General features: G+C 46.7%; 1 protein-coding gene across 6 annotated transcripts in view; it reads right to left on the bottom strand.

The window, feature by feature from the left end:
* LOC147450365 (uncharacterized) overlaps positions 1-24,592 on the bottom strand; it is a 32,670-nt gene extending 8,078 nt beyond the window's left edge. The window contains exon 1 of one of the 6 annotated variants that reach the window (XM_086519610.1): positions 24,356-24,588. In XM_086519610.1, the coding sequence (XP_086375736.1) occupies positions 24,356-24,529 (174 nt within the window). In that variant the 5' untranslated portion in view covers positions 24,530-24,588. Of the gene's footprint in view, positions 1-24,355 lie in introns of all 6 variants that reach the window. The other 5 variants (XM_086519612.1, XM_086519615.1, XM_086519614.1 and 2 more) reach the window with 5 other exon arrangements.
* Between the last annotated feature and the right edge of the window lie 272 nt (positions 24,593-24,864).

Here is a 24,864-nt window from a genome sequence, read left to right on the forward strand (position 1 = left end):
AGTCGTGGGCATCTGAATCTCCCTAGCTTGATCGCTCGATCGATCAACGTGCCTTTGGTGTGACGAGAATGTGAGATCTGCTGTGGTAGCAGCTCCTCCAGCCGCCCACTATCCGCTCTAAAGAAGTCTGTGATCCGTCTCTGGGACTAGCTAGCCTCTCCTCGCATCAGGCTCTCTCTGTGTCTGCGCAGCTCAAGCAAAAACAGTCCCAGGCATCTCTGGTCCTCATACTCCATGACTCTAGAGAGTGGTCCAAAGCCCTCTCTGAACAGGCAATGAAAGCGGCCTCGTATCTCATAGTAAATTGGGCAATGGCATGTGTAGTGCAACTCTCTCTCAAGCTCCATGTGACATAGGGGACACGTCCTGGCCTCTGCTGGTACTCCGCTGTATCTACCAGTCTCGACCCGAAGCTGGTGTGAAGATGTGCGTATCTGGCCAATAGCACATCATATCCCATGAGATAAGTGGGTGTCCATGTATCTAGGTCTTGTCACAAAACCATCCTTGGTGTCTAGCTGAGTCAGGTCCTTGCGAATGAGCCTGGTGATCTCGGACTGTGTAGAGTCAGCGAGGGTGCATCCAATGAGTACCGGGAGGGGGGCAATCTGTCCATGCTGAACCCATGTACCTGAAACCATGATGTCATCTCCCCATACCAGCATGCTGTATCTCCTTGCATAGCTAACTGTCGAGAGGACTCGAGTGCTAGGTGGGCATTTCTTGAAAGCGCGAAGGAGAGGCCGGGATGCGCGAGGTGGAAGAGTGCAGGTTTGGGCCGGGTGGAGCCAGGCGTGAGAGCAAGGAGGCTGTAGCGCTATAGATTGAAAGCACAAAATGAGAGAGAGAGAGAGAGAGATTTGGGGAAACCCACATATGTGGCCAAGTTCTTTTGCAATTCTGCCCAACCAAATGGCTTCCTTTGAAGCCTCTGTGGCTGAAATGTATTCAACCTCAGTAGTACTCAGTGCCAAAATTTTCTGCAACCTAAAACACCAAGAGACTGCACCACGAGCAATAGCAAATACATATCCACCGGTAGATTTCTAGGTATCCATGTCACCTGCCATGTTTGCATCACAATATCCCTACAACTTTGAGTCACTTTTGCCATAACAAATACACTTTGATTGTGTACCTTGCAAATATCTTAGAATGCATTTGAGAGCTTCCCAATGCGCTTTGTGTAACAGACTTGGACACTCCAAGTCAAGAATCAATCGCGACAGCACCAAATAACCACTTCAAAACAATTCACAGATCACAATAGATTTGCACTGGCCCGGCGGAGTTCCGTGCCTAGAGATATTGGCCCCAAAGACTGGTGCCCCTTTCGATATTTCCTTATGTATTAAAATCAATGTCAGAGTACAAAGAGCGGTTAGGATTTCACTCTCAGACTCTGCGTCCAGATGCTCTGCAGAGTGAGCCCTAAACCGTGTACATATAAAAGATTACAAGGGATGCCCAAAAGCAGAGCCCCAAAAGCTTTCACTTCAAAAGCAGTTTCTCTCTCTCTCTCTCTCTCTCTCTCTCTCTCTCTCTCTCTCTCTCTCTCTCTCTCTCTCTCTCTCTCTCAATGAGAGCAAAATAAAGCAATTATGCCTCTCTCTCTCTCTCTCTATCTTCCAAAGCGTGGCCGAAAGCTGGGATTTGCGTCGCTCAAAATTTTTTTAAAAAAAATCCACCTCCATGATTTCCGGAAATATCCGTACACTGCTGCCACGTGGCATGGCCGCCTGCTTTTAGGGTTTCCAGCCATTTTAGGTTTCAGCCTGCAGTTAGGATTAGGGTTTTTGCAAAATTAGGGTTTCTGGCAGAAATTAGACATCAGTGACTCTAGTATCTAAATCAAGGCATCTTTTGACAAAGGAGCGGAGTGACTCCCCTCTTGTGCATCCCACTGCACCATATCTCCGGCCAAGCTAAATTCTGGGTTCCATTTGGAGTAGACTATGCTAAACCAAAAGCATTGACGTAAAGTTTCACAATCTGAGGAGTATCTGCTAGGTCCTCCTCCTCCATCCACTTCACATCCAATGCAGGATAATTCTTGAACTTAACCAAGAACCGCCTTCGGACTTTACCTTTATTCTTCGTATCTTTATGTGCCAAAATCTGTTCAGGAACAAGGATCTCCTCGTTTTCTTCCACTTCAGGTTGCTCATCGGGCTCCCCATCATCAAGCACATCACCTTTAAAAGGTTTCAAGAGGCTCACATGAAATGCATTGTGAATCCTTCAAGTATCTGGCAGTTTCAATCGGAAGGAGACATCATTTATCTTTTCAGTGATCTGGAAAGGGCCGTAGTATCGCATACTAAGCTTTGGACTTTCCCTTTTTCTTTCTCAGGCGTGCCTTCTCAAAACGTAAGAGCACCCGATCATCCTCCTTCAATTTCAAATCGCGTCGATGGCGATCCGCTGCCTTTTTCTGTCGTTCTTGAGACTTCTGCAAAGTCTCGCGAACCTTGGCAAAAGCCGTATCTAAGTCTCGCGTATATTCATCTGCTTCAAAAATCTTATCTTTCGTGCTTAGGAAGGGTGGAACCTTCGCAGCACCTTCAACAATCTCAAATGGCGCCTTACCCGTCGAACAGTGTATCGTGTTATTGTAGGCAAATTCCACCAAAGGTAAGTACTTTTCCCATTGAGTCTTCTGATCTGAGATATAAGACTTCATTAAATCTAGAATCACTGAATTGGCAATCTCAGATTGCCCGTCAGTCTGCGGGTGGAACGGTAACGAGAACTGCAACCGCGTGCCAATGTTCTCCCAAATTGCCTTTGAAAACAAACTCGTAAATCTGGGGTCTCAGTGGGAGACGATCCTCTCAGGCATGCCATGTAATTTGAAAATCTGGGCCACAAACAGTCTCGCTAAGTGATCCCGCTTGATTGTCTTCTTCACTCGAATGAAATGAGCCTGCTTGCTAAATCTGTCAATAACAGTCCAGATCCCATCGTGACCGCTCTGTGTTCTCGGGAAATCAAAAATGAAATCCATTGCAATACTTTCCCAGGGGCAGGTGGGTATGGGTAAAGGCTGTAACAATCCCTCTGCTTTATGCCTGTCAAACTTGACCTTCTGGCATACTAAGCAACTGCGCACAAACTCTTCCACATCCTTCTTGAGTCTCGGCCAATAGAAGTATCTCTCGACCCCTTTCATGGTGGTAGCAATGCCGCGGTGACCTGGCAAAGGTGGACAATGGCATTCAATCATAACCTTTTCCCTCAACGGTTGTGTAACGCACAACATGGTTTTTCTCATCAAGTAGCCATCCCGAATGGAGTATCCTATTGTCTCCCCATCCCGTATCCGTGTGAAAACGTCTGCAAAATCTGTATCTGTGGCATACTGGTCGACCATATCCTCGAAGCTCCTATGATGTATCGCGGAAATAGCCAGAACCAACGGCTTTCGAGACAAAGCATCTGCCACCACATTCTTTTGCCCCTACACATGGACAATCTAGAAGTGAAACTGTGAGACAAGATGTTCGCCCACCGCATCTGCTTTTCCGAAAGCTGCTTCTGTGACAAGAAGTAGCGGCAAACTCTGATGGTCTGTAAAGACAGTAAAATCCGCTCTGAGTAGGTAATGCCGCCACTGAGTAAGAGCATGGATAACCGCCAAAAGCTCTTTCTCATAAATCTGTGTTGTCATCTCCGGCCTAGAGAACAATCGGCTCTCCTAAGCTATGACATGGCCTTCTTGCATTAAGACCGCACCAAGACTACGACCACAAGCATCACAATATACTTCAAATGACTTTTGCAAGTCTGGCAAAGTCAAAACAGGTCTTGTAGTCAATTTCTCTTTCAATGTCTGAAAGGCAGTCACTTCTGTGGATCCCCACGAGAAAGGGACTCCTTTCTGTGTCAAGATATGCAAAGGGGAAGCAACCTCTGCAAACTTTCAAATGAACCGCCTGTAGTACGAACACACTCCCAAGAAGCTTCTAACTTCATGGACATTCTTCAAATCGGGCCAATCACGTATAGTCTCTATCTTGGCCGGATCCATTTGCACTCCTACTGCTGAGACAATGTGTCCCAAAAAGTGCATCTCTGGTAGGAAAAATTCACTTTTCTTTGCATTAATCACTAACTTGTGATCTCGTAATGCCTGAAATACCTAAAGCAAGTGATCTCTGTGTTCTGCCTCATTCTTAAAGAAAACAATGATGTCGTCAAAGAAAGTGCCAACAAATAGTCCGTACTCTCGAAAAATCATGTCCATCATCCGGTTAAATGTCGCAGGAGCATTGATTAAGCCAAAAGACATCACCAAAAACTCAAATAACCCAAAAGTCGTCTGAAAAGCTGTCTTATAGACATCTCCCGACGCTATCCTGATTTGATGATATCCACTCTTCAAATCAATCTTGCTAAAGCACGAGGATCCCCGTAATCTATCGAGTATATCATCGATCCTAGGAATCGGAAATCTGTTCTTGATGGTGATTTTCTTGAGAGCTCTATAATCAATGCACATTCTCCAAGATCCGTCTTTCTTCAAAACCAATAACATTGGAGAGCAATACGGTGAAGTACTAGGCTGGACATGACCCTTTTCCAAGAGGTCTTTCACTTGGTTCATAATCTCTTCATTCTGTGCTCGGCTCACCCGATATGGTGGCCGGTTCGGTGGTGTACTTCCAGGTATCAGATTAATGGTATGATCTTCAGAACGAGCAAGTGGTAACTCGCCTACCAGGCCCTCTGAGAAGCAATCGGCATGAGTAGAAAATCTTGGCGTTCTTTATCAAGTTTAGACATATTTGTTCTATCCTCATCACTCAACTCTTTCATAAAGATCGAGTAAACAAACAGATTGGATTTCATTAATTTAGAAATGGTCGAAGCCGATACCATATGGACAAACTCGCCCTTCAGTTTAATATCAAGTACAATGGTCCTGCCCTTCTCTGTAGTCAATGTCGCTTTCCTCGCTCGATAATCGACCACGGCGTTGTTCTTGTGGTACCAGGGAATCCCTACGAGAACATCACAACCTTCCAAAGGCATTATGAAGAAGTCCTCATGCCCCAAATACCCCTGACAATGCAACCAAAGTTCGCCAATGACAGGTGTAATGGCCACGTCCCTGCCTGGTGCCGCTAGAACTGCCTTTGCAAGTGGTCCCATCCGATCGGGAGTGATCTCGAGCCGTGCCACCAATTCCGGTGAAATGAAGTTGGCCTTGGCTCCTCCATCAAAGAAGATCAAGGTCTCTTGGTCTTTCACTTTGCCCCAAGCTCGGCAAAGTTCTGTACTCTCATCCATAGTGTTGGGGTCGGTACCCACACAATCTGGAACCAGTACTGTTTTCATCTTGCCTTTTCTTACACGTTCATCAGCTGCTCTCAAACTCTCAGGCCTTTCGTCGTCCTTGTCGTTTCGTTCTTTCGGTACCGTTTTAGGGCACTTCGCACATATATGTCCAAATTCCCCGCATCCAAAGCAATTCCCCTCCCTGATGAAGCGAGCTCTCTCCTGAGGAGTAAGCTTGGGTCGTGCATCCTTCTTTTCTGGGTTGCTCTTTCTCTTTCTACTTTCATTCGCTGAAGTCCGTTCGGCTCGTTGTGTCATGACCTCATCGGTGGGGTAGGTCGGACTGCCAGAGTGAATGGCAAAGCCCCTTTTCGCATGACTCATCAACTCCTGAATAGAAGCTAACTTCTGTTCCAAGCCGTGATCTCGGATCTCTGTAGGTAGACCCAAGGTAAACCGTTCAATCTGTTCTCTGAACAAGATCTTCTTGAATGAAGAGGCGGGTAGAAAAGAGCTCCAGAATCTCTCACAGTAAGCATCCACTGTATCTCTCTTGGTCATCCGAAGATGGTTCCAAGCAGCTCGTATGTCGCGTTCATACTCTTGTATCAACCAAGAAGAAATAAAAAGCTTCTTAAATTTCAGCCATTTAACTGGGGCAGTCTTGTTTAAAAGAAGCGTGGACCACCAAGTCCGAGCATTCCCCTTAAAGTAAGAGGCAGCTCTCCGAATCTTAAGTGCTCTGAGTAGCGTCCTCCCGCAAAAGCGATGTCAAACTGCTGTATAAAAGACAAAGCCTTCGAAGCATCTTTGTATCCTGAAAAAATATCAAATTTGATGGCATGTCCACCTTCCTTAAACTCTCGGACTTTCTCGCTTTTGTCTTCCAGAAAGTCATACTGGTTTGCTTTATAAAAATTCTTCTTGTTCGCATAAACGTTGCCGTCATCAGAGTCTGAACAATCTGTAGACGAGTCCTCTGCAGAACTGTCACTCACGGGGTGAGATTTAGATTTCTTTGCCTTTTTCTTGCCCTTTCCGAAGCGTTGTTTCTTGCTTCGCTTTTTGCCTTTTCTGTCTTCTTCGCTCGAATCTGAAGAGCTAGAAGAACTGTAAGAAGAAGAAGAAGAAGAAGAAGAAGAAGAACTGGGTACTCCTTCAAATCGAACACGCTTCTTCTGTTTCTTTGCCTTGTCGAATGTCGACCGACGACCCAAATAACCCTCTTCTGCTTTTGGCCGTGCTTTTTAGCTTTGTTCTGCGCGTCAAAAAGTTGAGCAATCCGTGCATCAACCACCTCTTCCAATTCCTTCTCCGTATACTTCTTGGAAACATGAGGTTTCTTGAGAGCGGGTTTCGGGAGTGGTGTTGTGGTTCTCTGCCACTCCATATGCACCTCCTCCAAAGAGGTTTGGCTCATATATTTTGCCATCTTTGGGTCCTTGGCAAAATTGAGCATCATCTTTGTTGCATCGTTGATCAACTGTCGGCGCTCCATCTCTCGATGCTCCGCCTGAGTAGGCCGAGGCGGGCCATACTCCTCTCGCGAATCTTCGTTGTGATCCCTGTCCGCATCTCCTGATGCAGAGGGAGTCGATTGATCCTTGTCTGAAGCCATAGGTGCCGCGGAAAAAAATAATTGGGTTCGGATTTCCCGTAGAAGAGAAATTGGCCGTGCTCACCACTGTAACAGACTTGGACACTCCAAGTCAAGAATCAATCGCAACAGCACCAAATAACCGCTTCAAAACAATTCACAGATCACAATAGATTTGCATTGGCTCGGCGGAGTTCTGTGCCTAGAGATATTGGCCCCAAAGACTTGCGCCCATTTCGGTATTTCTTTATGTATTAAATCAATGTCAAAGTACAAAGAGAGGTTAGGGTTTCACTCTCAGACTCTACGTCCAGATGCCCTGCAGAGTGAGCCCCTCACCGCGTATTTAAAGATTACAAGGGATGCCCAAAAGCAGATCCCCAAAAGCTTTCAAAAATAAAAGCAAAGTTTCCCTCTCTCTCTCTCTCTCTCTCAAGAGAGTAAAAATAAAGCAGTTAATTTTCTCTCTTGGCTAATTTACGTTGCCCATGGGACTGCTTTTCAATTCCGTAAAATCCAAAAATTCGTACGCTGCTGCCACGTGGCATTTGCCGCCTGCTTTTAGTGTTTCCAACCACTTTAGGGTTTCAGCCAACAGTTAGGGTTAGGGTTTCCAAAAATTAGGATTTTTGCAAATTAGGGTTTGCAGGAATTTTAGGGTTTCTGGCAGAAATTAGGGTTTCTGCTGTCGGTAGCCACGTCATCACTTTGTGACAAATCACCTGCTGATTTTTCCCCTTTCTTCTCATCTTTCTTCTTCTTCTCTTGCCCTTCCTTCTTCCCATCCTACTCTTTCTTGAAATACCTGCAATCCAGTTTCTGGTGACCCTTTCTGCCACATTGACAACAAGTGACATCCTTATCCTTTGTCTTGCTCTTACTTCTATTTTGAGTCATGTTGCCTGCATCACGCTTTTGATTTCTACCTCTTGCATTGTAGGTAAAACTGCCACGTTCCCCACTAGACTTGCCTCTAATTTCTTCATTGAGAATAGACCCTCTCACACCGTCATACGTGAGGCTGGACTGTTACTCAAGGAGACAACCAATGTTTCCCAAGTATCTGGTAATGTCATAAGCAAGAAAATAGCTTTCAGCTTATCATCAAATTGCTGAAGCCCACTGTCCTGCAATTGACTCAACACACCTGTAAAAGCACTTAAATGCTCAGAAGCTGGCTTCGAGTCATCAAGCTGCATATTCACCAACTTTCGCATCAAATGCACTTGATTCATAGGCGTGGTGTTCTCATAATTGGACTTTAGCTTTTGCCATATAGCATAAGCAATGTCCAAACGCTTGATGTCCGTCAAAATGTCATCATTGATAGCCATTTCGATGTAGGCCATGGCCTTCTTATTCAACCTGGCCCACTCCAAGTCACACAAACCTTGCGGCTTATTCTCTTCCAATGCATCTTCACAATCCTTTAAGAAAAGGATACCTTGCATGTGTTCTTGCCAAAGGTTGAAGCCTTGACCATTAAACTGTTTGATTTGCATCAAACTTTAAACTTTTAGTGTCAGATGCGGAAGAGGTAGCATCAATCTTAACTCAACCACAAGTGTATATACAAGATAGATACAATAGGCTGAAAATTTCAGTAAATAGGAGCAACCACAAGACTTTCATACAAAAGACCACAATTTCTTTACATGAAACTGTCCAAATCTGAATTTTCAGCTGAATATGCGATTTAGATCAACTGTACTCAGCTTTTCACTCAAATCCTCGCACTAAACATCAATACATGTGATCCCATAAATTTGGTACACCTGCGTATTGCTGTTATAACCTGTAAATCACCTGTTTTGACCTAAAAACAATCTGTTTTGGGATGTTTTGGTAGTTACGGTCACCTTCTTGACACCGGAAGCAAGGGGCTTCGCGATGGAAGTGAAAATCGTCGCGGGAAAGCAAAATAGCTTGCTGTTCAGCAGCCTACGCAGGTCCTGTTTCGGACCCTAGGGCTCTGATACCAATTGAAAGCGTGAAGGAGAGGCTATCGAGAGATGCACAAGGTGGTAGAGTGCAAGTTTGGCCGGATGGAGCCAGGCGTGAGAACAAGGAGGCTGTAGCGCTGCAAATCGAAAGCAGAGAGAGAGAGAGAGAGAGAGAGAGAGAGAGAGAGAGAGAGAGAGAGAGAGAGAGAGAGAGAGAAATGAAATGAAATGAAATGTTATATTAACGTCTTCAAAAGGCCATAATGACCTATGAGACCAGAAAGTTACAAGGTCGTGGATCTGATACAAAGTCAGAGTAACAAAATAACCTAACAATACAAAACAAAGATATATACTATGGGATCTTAGATTGGTCAATGTGATCTAAGCAAAAATTGGCGGCTTGTTGGGATAGCTGAATCACAAAAGATCTAGCATCGGTCGTTGGCGAATCTCATCAATTTCCTCCATGGTTAGTAGTCTGACCGGGCGTCGTGCATGCTTGGCCAGCGTGCTCCGAATCTTTTGTCGTAGCCTCCGTCGATGCTGTGTAGTCTTTCGCAGTCGTGGGCGCCTGGATTTCCCCAATTCAATCGCTCGGTCGATAAGTGTGCCTCTGATGTGAGACGAGGGGGGAGCTCTGCTGTGGGAGTGGCTCTTGCGGCTGTCCCGTGTCTGCTCTGAAGAAGTCTGTGATCCGTCTTTCAAACTGGCTAGCCTCGCCATTCAGCAAGCTCTCTCTGTGTCTGCGCAGCTCGAGCAAGAAGAAACCCAGGCATCTCTGATCTTCGTATCCCATTATTCTTGAGAGTGGTCCAAAACCCTCTCTGAACAAGCAATGGAAGCGGCCTCGTATCTCGTAGTAGACGGGGCAACGGCATGTATAATGCAGCTCTGTCTCAGGTTCCAGGTCACACAAGGGGCATGTCCTCGCCTCTACCGATACTCCGCTGTATCTCCCAGTTTCAATCCGCAGCTGGTGAGTCGATGTGCGTAACTGGCAAACAGCACATCGTATCCCATGAGACAAGTGGATATCCATGTATCTTGGTCTCGTCACAAAACCATCTTCCGTGAGCTGGAGAAGGTGGTCTCTGTAGAAAGCCATCTTCGTGCCCAATTCCTGTGCTGGTTGTATCCATGTCCTCCTGGTGTCTAGCTGGGTCAGGTCTTGGCGGATGAGCTTGGTGATCTCCGACTGTGTAAGATTGAGAGATGGTGCATCCAATGAGTATTGGAATGGTGGCAGCCTGTCTATGCTGAACCCATGCGCCTGAAACCATGATGTCATCTCCCCATACCAGCATGTTGTATCTCCTTGTATGGCTAACTGTCGAGAGGACTCAAGTGTTATGCGAGCATATCTGTCTCTGGGAAGTTCCGATGTGCGGTTTATGAAGGAGACTAATCTGGCGAGCGCCTCCACCACCAGTGGGGGGGCCACTAGCTCTGCTCGGATAATGGCCCGTGGTACTGATGCCTTGGCTCTAATGAGCCGCGAGATCATAGAGACGAGAGGTTTCTCCATGTTCCCCCATCCGTCTGTGCGACCCGGCCTCCAGTGGTGATCCAATGAAGGTCCCCATATCTCAGCCCCATAGAGCAATGCTGAAGCCACCAAGGTGTCAAAGAGCCAGAGCTTCGTCCGGGGCTCCTGAAACTGAACCTGCGAACACATCCTCTCCAATCTACCCAATGCTGCGTGGGCTCTAGTCAGTCTGGTCTCTGCTGCTCTTCTGAGTGAGAATGTGGATCCGCTAAAAACCACTCCAAGGTAAGTGTAAGCGTCTGTGTACTCCACAGTCTCCTGGCCGTATGTGAATGTAGGTGTTGACCTCCTGATCCACTGTGGGGTGGTATTAAACACCATAACCTTGGTTTTACTAAGGTTGACAGACAAACCACTTTCGTGGGCAAACGTATGCAAAGCATCCAATTGTCGTTGCATTCCCTCTGGGGATTCGGAGATCAACACAATATCGTCAACATATAACAAAAGTGGAATCCATGTCCCTGCTAGCTGTGCACCTTTATCCCCATCGCTGTCAATGTAGTCAAAAACCTCATCCACATACATACCGGAAAGAGTAGGAGAGAGTAGGCAGCCCTGCTTCACCCCAATAGTGGAGTGAACCGGTGTAGAAAGTCCCTCCGGGGTGCGTACATGCCCTACTACTGATATGTACAATGCCATGATCCCCCAAATGAGCTCTGTGGGTACTCCCATTTCCTATAATCTGCGCATCATCTAGCTCTGGGTACTGTGTCAAAAGCTTTGCGGAAGTCCACAAAGCTACAATAGATCTGTCTCCCATGAGATCTGCCTTCCTTGATGATGGCCCTGAGTGTCAAGATATGGTCAAGAGTAGAGAAGCCTCTCTTGAACCCTGTCTGCCCAGTTGCACGCATTCCTTCCTTCTCTTCCCATCTACTCAGCTGTTGCTCAAGAATGGACGCATATAACCGTGCCAATGTGTGCCCAATCATAATAGTGCGATAATTCCTAGGCTCCATGGGGTCTCCTGACTTGAAGATAGGTACGATCGTAGATAGGCTCCAAGTGTCCGGTAGGCCCTCACACATGGCACGGTTAAACATAACTGCTAGAAGCTCTGTTAGTAGATCTTTGGCATGCATGAAATGCTCAGCGACTAAACCATCATGATCATATGCTCTCCCAGTCCTCATCCTATCAATAGCTTTCTTCACCATCTCAGCGGTGAAAAAAGCACATGTGTGGGGGCATGGGTTGGGGGGGTTGGGGAGGGGCGGCTGTCCAGGTACTGTGTACAAAGATGATGCATACTGACCCCAGGTCTCTGTGGAGGAAATAGGGGGGGGGGGGGGGGGGGGGACGGCTCATGAAAGAGCCGCCGCGCCTCACGCGAGTCCTGACTCAAGAATAGCTCATATAGGTCCTGTTCGAGTTGAGCCAAAAAAGCCCTCTTCTTCCGCCGCACCACGCGTTGGAAGTCAATCTGTGACTGTTTGTGAGTGACGTCCCCCAAAAGCACCTTCCTCTGAAGTCTGGCTCTAGTCTGGCGGCACTCCTCATCGTACCAGCTGTTCTCAGGCATGCTCCCTGATCGGCGGCACTGCTCAGGCTGGGTGTGTGGGTATGCCTCTTCTGCTGCCTCTGTAATGTCTGTGTCAATATATTAGTTAGCTCCTCCAGAGGTCGCCCCGGGTCCTCAGTGCATAGGCGTCTGTAGATCCCGTCCATGTATACAGAATCCGTCTCCCGTGTGAATGTGTAGCGAGTAGGGGCTGCTACCCGTGGCCTATGTGCTACACTGAACTGGAAAGAGATGGTCATCGACACCAAAGCATGATCTACTGCTACCCCGACCGGTCAGGGCCCAACTGTGAGATCCTGGATACTAGAGATGAGGTTCGGTTGTGCCATGACATAGTCCACTGTGCTGGTTCCATGCTTGTGTGGGAAGCAGGTAAAACCTCCCGCAGCAAGAAATCTCTATAGGCCGTTCAGGATGGCCAATCCATGTGCAGTGCCCATGTCTATCAGGTGTCGCCCATACTCAATATATTCCACATCGTGTGATATTCTGGACAAGCCCGTCTCCACAGCATCTAGCTCGAGAGAGAGTGAAACCGGCCTGTTCAATCCAAAAAGGGCCGTAGACCTTAGACTTAAACCTTATTTGCTTTCACCCATTTAATTTGTCGCCCACTTTACCTGTACTTTCAAGACACAACAAAGGGGAAAGGGATACAGGCTGCTAGATTGCACCTGTATGAGAAGACCGACACCAGACTGGCCCCTAAATTAGGCACCCCTTTCGGTATTTCTTTAACAGAGGGAATAAAAGCTGTGGTTCCCTACAAGCTGCCCCGTACAATCTTGGCTGAATTTCAACTGTTCTGGCCTGATTTCGGCAACATAACTATACTAGGACCCTTCACAGTCAGTATTCCCACGCATTGGATGACTTTCCCGACGCATACGGACACTTTGCAAAACCTGGCGACAATCTGCAGCACGCTGAATTCTCTGTTTTTTGCCCCGAAAATGCGCCAGATCACCTGTACAGCGGTCCCCTTGCGTCCCCAAACCTCGTGGGGGTATTAGGGTCAGTTTAGGGCCAAAACCCTAAACCTGCAAACATACACAGCAGGCTGTAATTCACTGTTTCGGGCTCCGTTTTGCGTGCCGGTCGCATTCGTAGCAAGTCCTCGAACTCCCGCACCTGTAGGGTTACTTGCCCTTTGAATCGGACGAGATTTCGCACGTGAACCTCTCCGAATCACCTGTACCTGCAGGGGATTAGCCGCTAGCTAATCCAGTACCTGTGCAAGAGGCTCTTGCCTCGGCAATCGCACATGAACCCACACAACTGTACATTGATCAATTAAAAAGCCCACTAGAGGGGCATAACATACTGCCATAGGGGAGAGAGAGGGCAGTGCGTAGCGTGCAGGGCATCACTCCTAGCACCGCACTGTACATAAGAGGGAAAGGAAGCACTCCATAGCTCTCAACCCGTGACAAATTGCAAATGAAGGCCTCTCCCAGCTTAAAAATCAGCGCCCATTTTTCTGCATGAGGCAAGTTCATGAAAAATTGCCACTCGACACATTTACAAGCATTTTCCCGTTTCGGGTTCGCCGCTTAAAAATATCCTGACCGGTTGCCCAGTTGACTTCGCGGCAGAGTTGTAAAATGTTCCCCTAGTCATATCGGAGGTAATGACGCGAACACATTTCTCGGCCCAAAATAGCAGTTCCCTAAATTTTAGGAGATGCTGCCTTTGTATCTTTCTAGGTCATTTGACCCTCTTTGTACAATGCAGCCACACCAAGAACTGAAATGTAGCCTCTGTAGCAAAGGATTCCACTCTGGCTAGTCAATGACCCCACTTTGGCTAACCATAGTCCTTGTCCAACCTTAGTGCTCTCTTGCCCTCAAGCCTGGACTCCCTCTGAACAGTTCCACACTAGCTATGCAATGCAGGGCAGTTAGATTTCCCGAGGGGTGTTTCCAAAAAGTGAAAATAGATAAATAGAAATCAACAAAAAGGATAGATAGTAGTCACATGCTGGTGACATACCCCCCTCTTGAAATCTCAAACGTCCTCGTTTGCATCTATGTCGTACATGCTCACAGTCAACATTGGTGTATTCAATACCTGTCGACACATGTACGACACATATATGCTCATTGTCAACCCTGGTGTATTCAACACCTCGTCGACACATATATTGCCTGGGTGTGAACCCTGTCCCAATGACATAGTGGTAGCTTCGCACTCTGCCATTGCTTTGAGTCATTAACTTTCCAATGACAAAATGGTAGCTATGCATTTTTTCACTGTCTTTTAGTACACGTTGGATCCAGTAACACTTTCGAGCATACCCAAACCGATAGTTTAAGAATGCAGTTACACATGTACCTTTTAATAGAAGCAATTACTGTATCCTTGACAAACTGACAAGAAATACTCACTTCTATAGCACTAACCAAACTTTTGGACTTTCCATAAGAGCAATTGCCAATCTGACAATCTGTACAGCTCTAACATTGATGTAACATGTACTTGATTTGAGCTCACTTTAAATACCATGTACATCATTTCTTTCAGAAGCCATTGTCACACTGACAATCCATGTACCTTTGAAACTCAAGGGGTCAAGGTAGGTTACAAATCGAAGGCTTCAAGGTAAAGTGATAACACAGTTGGTGACTCTGAAATTTCACCTTCTTCCATCCATTTAGCATCCATTGGTGGATAGTTTCTGAACTTCACCAAGTAACGCCTAGCAACCTTGCCTTTCACTTTTCTTTCTTTATGTGCCAAAATCTGTTCCGGGACCAAGATCTCGTCAAGTTTCTCGACTTCTGGCTGATCTTCAGCTGGTATATCCTCTAGCACATCACCCACATAGAGTCTGAGAAGACTCACATGAAACACATTGTGAATCTTCCAACTCTCAAGCAATATCAGCCTATATGCAACATCACTAATTATGTCGCATACTTGAAAAGGCCCATAGTAACGCATACTGAGCTTTGGAAACAGTCTTTCCTTGCCCTTCATCTTCTTTAACCTTGCCTTTTCAAAGCGTAGAAGCACCCAATCACCAAGTGAAAATACCAGTTCACGACAGTGACGATCAGCTGCTTTCTTTTGCTTTGCCTGAGTCTTTTCTAAGGCCACTTTGACCTTCTTGTGCATTTCATCCATGTCTTGAACATACTTATCTGCTTCAAATATCTTATCCGTTGTATACAGTATGGAAGGAACTTTCTTGCCACCTTCAACTATCTCAAAAGGTGCCTTGTCAGTTGATGAATGCATTGTATTATTGTATGCATACTCCACCAATGGCAAATACTGCTCCCACTTTCTTTTATGCTCTGACACATAGCACTTCAGCAGATCTAGGACAATAGAATTTTCCTGTGGCATCCCAAATTGGCCCTGAGTGCTTTGAAACCCTGGTTGCATGCCCATGACACCATACATGGGGTTAGGCATCATCGTTGCTCCCCGAACACTGTTCCTGGTGTGTAAAACTGATTTCCAGGTGCATGACCAGCCATGCTCTGGAATACCGATGCACCTCCAAAATAGCCAAGGTGTACTGAAGGTGGTGGGAAGACTTATTGCATAGCCTGTAGGTTGCTTCCCTGCCCATTAGAAACAGCTATAGGCTGCTGAAAAGTGGTTGGCTGAACTGGTACAGCTTGAAAGACTGGCATTTCAGCCACCTGTTCTTGCACCTTAGGCACAGGTTGTGGAGACTGCATATTCTCCGTCAAGTGTACATGTGTTTCCATTGACTCTGCAGTATGAATCACCTGCACTTGAGCCTTAACAGGCTTTTGAATACGATCCAGTGACCCAACTTGCTGAGACAGAAGAGGAGGTTGCAGAAAGGCTAAAAACCTCGGGTTCTGCATTACTTGTGTGAACATAGCCACAGCAGTAGCCAACTGGGTCCTGAATATATCATCATCCGTCTGTGGTGGTCTTGAAGACTCACCCACTTCATGTGTTTGTTGACCCTGTGAAGAGGAAACCTCTTCAGTCACATCATCTGGTTTGTCAGCCATAATTGCAATTTCCTGTGTCTGGTCTATGATCCCCTGTGTCTTCAAGCCCAAACTGACCAAGGCTCACTTCTATGGGAAAAAGTGATTTAATCCCGGCGATGGAACCATGAAACCGGCCTGTTCAATCCAAAAAGGGCCGTAGACCTTAGACTTAAACCTTATTTGCTTTCACCCATTTAATTTGTCGCCCACTTTACCTGTACTTTCAAGACACAACAAAGGGGAAAGGGATACAGGCTGCTAGATTGCACCTGTATTAGAAGACCGACACCAGACTGGCCCCTAAATTAGGCGCCCCTTTCAGTATTTCTTTATTCTTTAACAGAGGGAATAAAAGTTGTGGTTCCCTACAAGCTGCCCCGTACAATCTTGGCTGAATTTCAACTGTTCTGGCTTGATTTCGACAACATAACTATACTAGGACCCTTCACAGTCAGTATTCCCACGCATTGGATGACTTTCCCGACGCATACGGACACTTTGCAAAACCTGGCGAGAATCTGCAGCACGCTGAATTCTCTGTTTTCTGCCCCGAAAATGCGCCAAATCACCTGTACAACGGTCCCCTTGCGTCCCCGAACCTCGTGGGGGTATTAGGGTCAGTTTAGGGCCAAAACCCTAAACCTGCAAAAATACACAGCAGGCTGTAATTCACTGTTTCGGGCTCCGTTTTGCGTGCCGATCGCATCCGTAGCAAGTCCTCGAGCTCCCGCACTTGTAGGGCTACTTGCCCTTTGAATTGGACGAGATTTCGCACGCGAAACCTCTCTGAATCACCTATACCTGCGGGGGATTAGCCGCTAGCTAATCCAGTACTTGTGCAAGAGGCTCTTGCCTCGGCAATCGCGCGTGAACCCACACAATTGTACATTGATCAATTGAAAAGCCCACTAGAGGGACATAACATACTGCCATAGGGGAGAGAAAGGGCAATGCGTAGCGTGCAGGGCATCACTCCTAGCACCCAACTGTACATAAGAGGGAAAGGAAGCACTCCATAGCTCTCAACCTGTGACAAATTGCAAATGAAGGCCTCTCCCAGCTTAAAAATCAGCGCCCATTTTTCTGCATGAGGCAGGTTCATGAAAAACTGCCACTTGGCGCATTTACTAGCATTTTCCCGTTTCGGGTTCGCCGCTTAGAAATATCCTGACCGGTTGCTCAGTTGACTTCATGGCAGAGTTGTAAAATGTTCCCCTAGTCATACCGAAGGTAATGACGCGAACACATTTCTTGGCCCAAAATAGCAGTTCCCTAAATTTTAGGAGATGCTGCCATTGTATCTTTCTAGGTCATCTGACCCTCTTTGTACACTGCAGCCACACCAAGAACTGAAATGTAGCCTCTGTAGCAAAGGATTCCACTCTGGCTAGTCAATGACCCCACTTTGGCTAACCATAGTCCTTGTCCAACCTTAGTGCTCTCTTGCCCTCAGGCCTGGACTCCCTCTGAACAGTTCCACACTAGCTATGCAATGCAGGGCAGTTAGATTTCCCGAGGGGTGTTTCCAAAAAGTGAAAATAAATAAATAATAAGAAAGAAATCAACAAAAAGGATAGATAGTAGTCACATGCTGGTGACACAGAGAGAGAGAGAGAGAGAGAGAGAGAGAGAGAGAGAGAGAGAGAGAGAGCTCGTACGATTTGGGGAAACCCACACGTGGTGTTTGTGGCCTTCCCACTTTTATTATACATACCAAATAGAGTAGGAGAGAGCGGGCAACCCTGCTTCACCCCAATAGTGCAATGAACTAATGTAGATAGCCCCTCTAGAGTGCGTACATGCCCCACTATTGACCTGTATAATGCGATGATCCCCCAAATCAGCTATGTGGGTACTCCCATCTCCTCTAGTCTGCGCATTAACGTAGCTCTGGCCACTGTGTCAAATGCTTTGCGAAAAGTCCACAAAGCTACAATAGATCCCTCTCCCATGTGATCTTCCCTCCTCAATAATGGCTCTAAGTGTCAAAATGTGGTCAAGGGTAGAAAGACCTCTCCTCAACCCTCCTGCCTACCATGATGTACGTATACCCTCCCTCTCTTCCCATCTACTCGCATGTTGCTCAAGAATGGATGTGTACAACCATGCCAATGTGTGTCCAATCATGATAGTGTGATAATTCCCAAGCTCCATAGGGTCTCCTGACTTGAAGATAGGTAAATAGTAGATAAACTCCAAGTACCAGGCAGGCCCTCACACATAGTACGGTTGAACATCAATGCTAGGAGTTTTGCGAGCAGATCCCTGGCATGTATAAAATGCTCATCCACTAAGCCATCATGATCATATGCTCTCGGACTCTCCCAATCCTCATCCTATCAATGGCCTTCTTCACCATCTCAACGGTGAAAAAAGCACTTGTGTGTGGGCCAGGTTCGGGTGGGTCGGGAAGAGGCGGCTGTCCAGGAATTGTGAACAAAGATGATGTGTACTGGCCCAGCCCTCTGTAGAAGTAATGGCAGGAGAAGGGAATGCTCATGAAAGAGTCGCCATGCCTCACCTGAGTCATGACTCAAGAATAGCTCAGATAGATCCTGCACCCTCTTCTTCCGCCGTACTAGGCGTCGAAAGGAAATCCGTGATTTGATGTGAGTGATGTCTCCCAAAAGCACCTCCCTCTGATGTCTGGCTCTCGTCTCGCGGCACTCCTCATCATAAAAATTGTTCTAGGGCATGCTCCTAGAACGTCGTCTCTGCTACGAATGGGTGTGTAGGTATGTCTCTACTGTTGCATCATGCAATGTCTATGTCAATATAGTAGTAAGCTCCTCCAGAGGTCTCCCTCGCTCCTCAGTGCATAGACGTTTGTAGATCCCATCTATGTAGACAAAGTCTGTCCCCCGTGTGAAGGTGTAGCGAGTAGTGACTGCTATTCGTGGCCTCTGTGCTACACTAAACTCGAAAGAGATGGTCATCGACACAAGGGCATGATCTACTGCCACACAACAGGTCTAGGTCCAACTGTGAGGTCCTGGATACTAGAGATAAGCTCCGATGTGCCATGACGTAATCCATTGTGCTCGCTCCATGTCTCTGTGGAAAGCAAGTAAAACCATAGTAACAGGGAATGACCGTTTTCAAGTTCCCGTTCCCTGTTCCCATTCCAAGTTCCCGTTCCGAATCCCCGTTCCGTGTTTCAAACGCGAGTACCCGTAACAGGGAATGGCATTTTGTTCCGCGTTCCCGTTCCGGTTTCCCGTTCTTGGTAACTATGAGTAAAACCTCACATAGCGGGAAATTCTGTTCGCCATTCAAAATGGCCAATCCATGTGCAATCCCCATGTCTATCAAGTGTCGTCCATACTCAGTATGGGAGCATACGGTGATAATCTAGATAGGCCCATCTCTGCAACATCCAACTCGCTTATCATCTCCTATGAAGTATCATAAAATATTGTCTGGTGATGGGCAATCCTAGCATTGAAGTCCCCTAGGATGATAATGTCACCATCCCTAGAGAACTCCCATATGTCATCATCCAAAGCAGAAAGGGGGATTGTCCTCCAGGTAGTGCATTTACAGACGTACACGAAGGAAAGTAGCAAATAACAATGTAGAGATATCTGCCTGTCTCTGCCCTCAATCTCACCCACATGTACCTAGCTTGCTCATTCCTGTGGGATATATCTATCAATGGCTGCAACTCCTCCCTGAATAAAGCTGACACTCTCCCTAAGCCCCGTCCTCTGTGCTCCAATTGAGTCTCGTCTGCAAGCTGTCTCCCATCTGTATCCATTGACATGTGGCATAGACTGCCCAGGAGCCTGATGTGTCTCAGAGTAGAAAATGATGTCCCTCCCAATAAAACTATCCTCAAAATCACCCACCTCAAGGCACCCCCAATTGGCCCTAGTTGCTCTGAAAACCTTGCTGCATCCCGATGCTACCATACATGGGGTTTGGCATCATGCCTTGCATACCCCCAAACACTGTTCCTGGCATGTACGGCTAACTTCCAGGCGCATAACCAACCATACTCTGGAACACAGATCCACCCCCAAAATACCCAGGATGTACCGTGGGTGGTGGAAAAACTGGATGCATTGCCTGGTAACCAGTTCCCTGTCCATTCAAGACAGGATGCGGGCTCTGAAAGGTGGCGGGCTGAATTGGCATAGCTTGTGAAATAGGCGTTCTAGCCACCTGTTCAAGGACGGGAGGAACCTGTTTTGGAGCCCTTGACTCCGCAACATGCGAGTGTTCCCTATCCTGCTGAGTTGCATGAAGAACTCGGCTTGAGCCTCAACAAGCTTTGTTCGCGGTGTAGGTTGCCTATTTTGATGTTGCACTAGTGGCGCTTGCAAGAACTCCATAAACCTTGGGTTCTGCACAGGTTGCAAAAACACATTCACCACGGCAACTAACTAAGTCCCGAACGCATCATCCTCAAGTTGCCCAGTCATAAAGCCCTGTACTGGAGGGACATTCCTATTGAATGTCAACAGGAGGTATAGACTGACGTGGCCGTGAGCTCTCGTCAATCTCGAACACCATAGGAATTTCTTGTCTGTCCTTCGAAGAGGAGCCCTCTTCCATAATGTCGTTCCCTTTGTCGGCCATAGTGTAATCCCGCGTTCTGTACTCTGTCTTTACCCAAAAGAACCGAGGCTCACTCTTTGAGGAAAAAGTGATTGATGTCCCGGCAACGGAACCTTGAAACCGGCCCGTGGGGCGGTAGGCTTTGGCTTTAACCCAAAATTCTTTACTTTAGACCCACACACAAAGCACTTTAGAAAGGTATCCTGCGACGGGAATTAACACTCATACACACACACGGCTCAGAAGCTAGAATGCTCCGAGCAGACACCGACAACCTGTAGGCCCTTGCACCCCTTTCGGTATTTCTTTATACTTCAAGAGGGTAGATTACAAAGAAAAGTCTCAGGAATTCTTTACATGTATCCAGCTAGATACCACCTGTTTTGGCAAAATTTCGGCAACATAACAACCCCAAAACTTGCCCAAAACCAATTCCCTTGCTAGAACTCACATCCACTGGCATAAACCCTCTGACTTCTGCCCAAAAACAGTACATTCAGCTCGCTGTATTTTCTGATTTTTGCCCTGTTTTCAGCCCAAAATAGTCCCCGAACTGCCCGCTAGCAATGGGGCACTATTCCCAAGGGTTCTGGCGTCCGTATGGCTGAAAAACAGTCAAAATACAGCGCATAACCAGCGCTAAAATGGCACCTCTACGGTGAGGTTATCACCCTCACAAGTGCCTGCTTTTGGAGCAGCACTTAGCTACTCTTGTTCTTGCTCATAGAGGCTCTTGCCTCAGCAAAAACGTACGTAACCACACAGCTGTACATGAGTCAAATGAAGAGCCCTCTTGTGGGGCATCACATTACTGCACGTAGGGGAGAGAGAGAGAGAGCAGTGTAGAGTGTGCAAGACATCACTTCTTGCACTACATTGTACATGAGAGGGAAAGTTTGCACACAATAGCTCTTAACATGTGGCAGTTTGCAAAATGAGGCCTCTCCACTACAAAAATCAGCGCCACTTCTTCTTGCATGAGGAAAGTCCACCATTTTGTGCCACTTGGCGCATTTACAAGCAATTATCCGTTTCGGGGTTGCCCCTTAAAAATCTCCCGATTGGTTGTCCAATTGACTTTGCGACAGAGTTGTAAAATGTTCCCCTTGTCATTCCAGAGATAATGACGCGAACAGATTTCATGGCCCAAAATAGCAGTTCCCTATTTTTTAGGAGATGCTTCGTTGGGCTCCCACTGATCTTCTGACCATCTATCTCTATTGGGACCGCATCCAAAAATGCAATGTGGCCCAATTGTCGAGTACTTTCTTTTGGTGACCCCACCTTGACTTTGTGCCTTTATTGAGTTCACTTCCTAGTATCCACCAACTTGCTAAGTGCGACGGGGGAACCTACATGATCTTGAGCTGAGCCTAGACATCCTCTTACTATACAAATTCCAGTGCCGACCAACTTCCCGTCTGTGGGTGAAACTAGTAACTACAATTCACATTGGCCATACAATGTCCGACCATTTGCAACTTCGAAAAGAGGGTCTTAACAATAAAACAAAAATCATTGAAAAGAAACCAACAACTAAGGTTAGCAGTTGCCACATCCTCGTGACATAGTTAACAGTTGCCACGTCCTCGTGACCGCGAGAGAGAGAGAGAGAGAGAGAGAGAGAGAGCACTGGCTAATACTGTGTACAAGTGATGTACAAGAGGGGGGGACGGGGTTCCTATATAGGGACTCCCCCCATATGCCACATCACCTCAATAAATAGGCACCTAGCATAACTATGCCACATGGCACAGTCAAGCCATCACAACTAGGTGTCCTAAAGGTGATCAAATTGTAGTATTCAGAGATTTTGACCCGAGAAACCTAGGAACATGGGTCTTGTCTCATGCCAACCTACCGGGTGGACACATACATGGCTCCTACCATCAAAAAAGATACGTCTACATCAAATACGATTGGACACCACCACAAAACAGCCCTCGCTCCCTAATCTACTTTTCAGAGATACTGGAGCCACCACCGAACAGAAATGAAACTCTTAACACTCCCTCTCAGCTCATGGACGTGGAACTAATCCAAGCCTATTGTGAAAATTTGGTGAAAATATCAGCAAGATTATCCGACATACAACACTCAAGACGTATAGTACCATCCACGGTGTCATGTGACACATCCAACCCTATGTGTCCATGGACAAGCTACGGCATGACCAGGGTTCAGTTCAGTCAAGTCAGTCTATAATAGGAAGTGTTCTGGCACTTTTGTGAGTCTGTTCGCAGACCGTGCATGCCCAGGCACTTAGAGTAGATGCATATCCTCTGGTTGCACACAGCATGATTATCAGCATTACCATCAGAATCCATCAGGAGCATTTTCCAGTGCATCAAACCTATTTTCCCTATTTTTGACATTTTTCACTTATTATTTTAAGTGACTTTTGTTGGGAACTCGGTAGGGCAATTTTGCTAAAGTAATATATGAGCAAACCTAGGGCTAGGCTAATCAAGCAAAAGTGGAGAAGGTGCAACAGGCAATCAACTTGCAACAGGCTACCCCCTCTCTCTCTCAGCAAGACAACCTCCTCTTCAGCCTAGCGTTTTCAGCCTTGGCGATTTTCAGCAGCGTTTTTCATCAACGACTCAGCCCTGCACTTGGCGCTTCCACCAGCAGAGTTCTGCTACAGCGTTTTTCTGCATTTCTGCCAGCGTTTTACAGCAGCCATTCCAACGTTTTCAGCAGGGAATTTCAGCCAGCAAAGGGACAGCAAAGCAGCGTTTTTGCAGCAATTAAAAGGACCGCACTCAGCGTTTTCCAAACAACAGCAAGACAGCGTTTTTGGACAGCCAATCGGCGACAGAGAAGGCAAGCAGCCAGCGTTTTTCAGTCTAGGGTTTGACTCTCATTCATTGTAGCATGTCCACATGGCACATTAAGCCCACGTGCATGCAAGTTGGGATGATACGAAGCCGTGAATGTGCGTGTACAAACCTAGAAATTTGTTGTCATTTTCCCAATTGCGACTCATACAACGATTTGTGCTCAGAGGGTTATGCAAGGCTTCGTACTGTCCCAACTTGCATGCACATGGACTCAATGTGCCATGTGGACATGCAAATCCTGCGAACAAGCACACGAGGGTATTGATACTATGCGAACAAGCACACAAGGGTATTGATACTATGCGAACAAGCACACGAGAGTATTGATACTAGTTTCCCTGGGGTTTTCTAGTCTAGGATTTGGCTCTGAGTCATCGTAGCATGTCCACATGGCACATTGAGCCCATGCGCACGCAAGTTGGGACGGTACGAAGCCGTGAATGTGCATGTACAAGCCTAGAAATTCATTGTCAGTTTCTCAACTGCGACTCATACAATGATTTGTGCTCATAGGGTTATGCACGGGTTCTAACTAATCTAATGGAATATTCCGAACATGCAAGTCCTGAGAACAGGCACATAAGAATATTGATACTACTTTCCCTAGGGTATTCTAGTCTAGGGTTTGGGTCTTAGTCGTCATAGCATGTCCACGCAGCACATTAAGCCCGTGTGCACGTGACAAAGCAGTAGCTGGTAAGGAAAGAGTCACATCTAGCCGCCAATCCTCCACGGTCTCCAAATTGTTAAAGTCTCCCCCAACAATCCAAGAGTCCACAATAGGCAATACATCCACAATCTACTGCCAAACCCAAGCTCTAGCACGAGCTATGGTATGAGTATGCGCGTATAAAATGCCCACCAAAGTGTCCTCAATCTCTAATGAAACCCACCAAAGTGCCATGATCTCGTCGACACTCTCTCTCTCTCTCTCTCTCTCTCTCTCTCTCTCTCTCTCTCGTATTCATATTAGCAACTATGCACAGAGGCCCGCCTCTTCTTCTTCTTCCTCTCTCTCTCTCACATGTATACCAAAATCAATACACAGTAGCGCAAACCCATCTGCGTGCATTACCTGGAGGGTTGACGAGACCCGAATCGGGCGAGAACGAGGATAGGTAGCTTGCAACTGAAAAGGTGTACTCGTAGAGCCCTTGTGAAAGAAAGAGCGGCTGTGGAGGGTACTCTTGAAAAGGATCGGCGAGATGTGGTGACGCCCCGCAGAGACGCCCAGCTGCTGAGCTTGCATCCTTTCACTCCATGTATCATTTCACACGTGCCTTCACTTCATCATCTAACGTCTTGAATTACTTTTGGTTCGAATCAAATGGGATCACATTTCGCCACTTTGCCTGATTGAACTAGACTAAAGGGCTTTCCTATCACATTACTTTCTAGGTTACCTACTACTGGCTCTTCTCTAGGTTTATTCATTTGTTCCAAGATTCCACGGATCCCAACCTTTGGAAGTCATTCCTCTCGACAGAGGATCACCCTCTAGAATGGAAGAGAAGATTCGAACGCACGCGACTTGGAGAACAACCCTTTGCAAACTGTCGTAACCACAAGCACAGGTGCTGACGT

Source organism: Adiantum capillus-veneris, chromosome 9, assembly GCF_014529385.1.
Source record: "Adiantum capillus-veneris isolate H3 chromosome 9, ASM1452938v2, whole genome shotgun sequence".
Lineage (NCBI taxonomy): Eukaryota > Viridiplantae > Streptophyta > Polypodiopsida > Polypodiales > Pteridaceae > Adiantum > Adiantum capillus-veneris.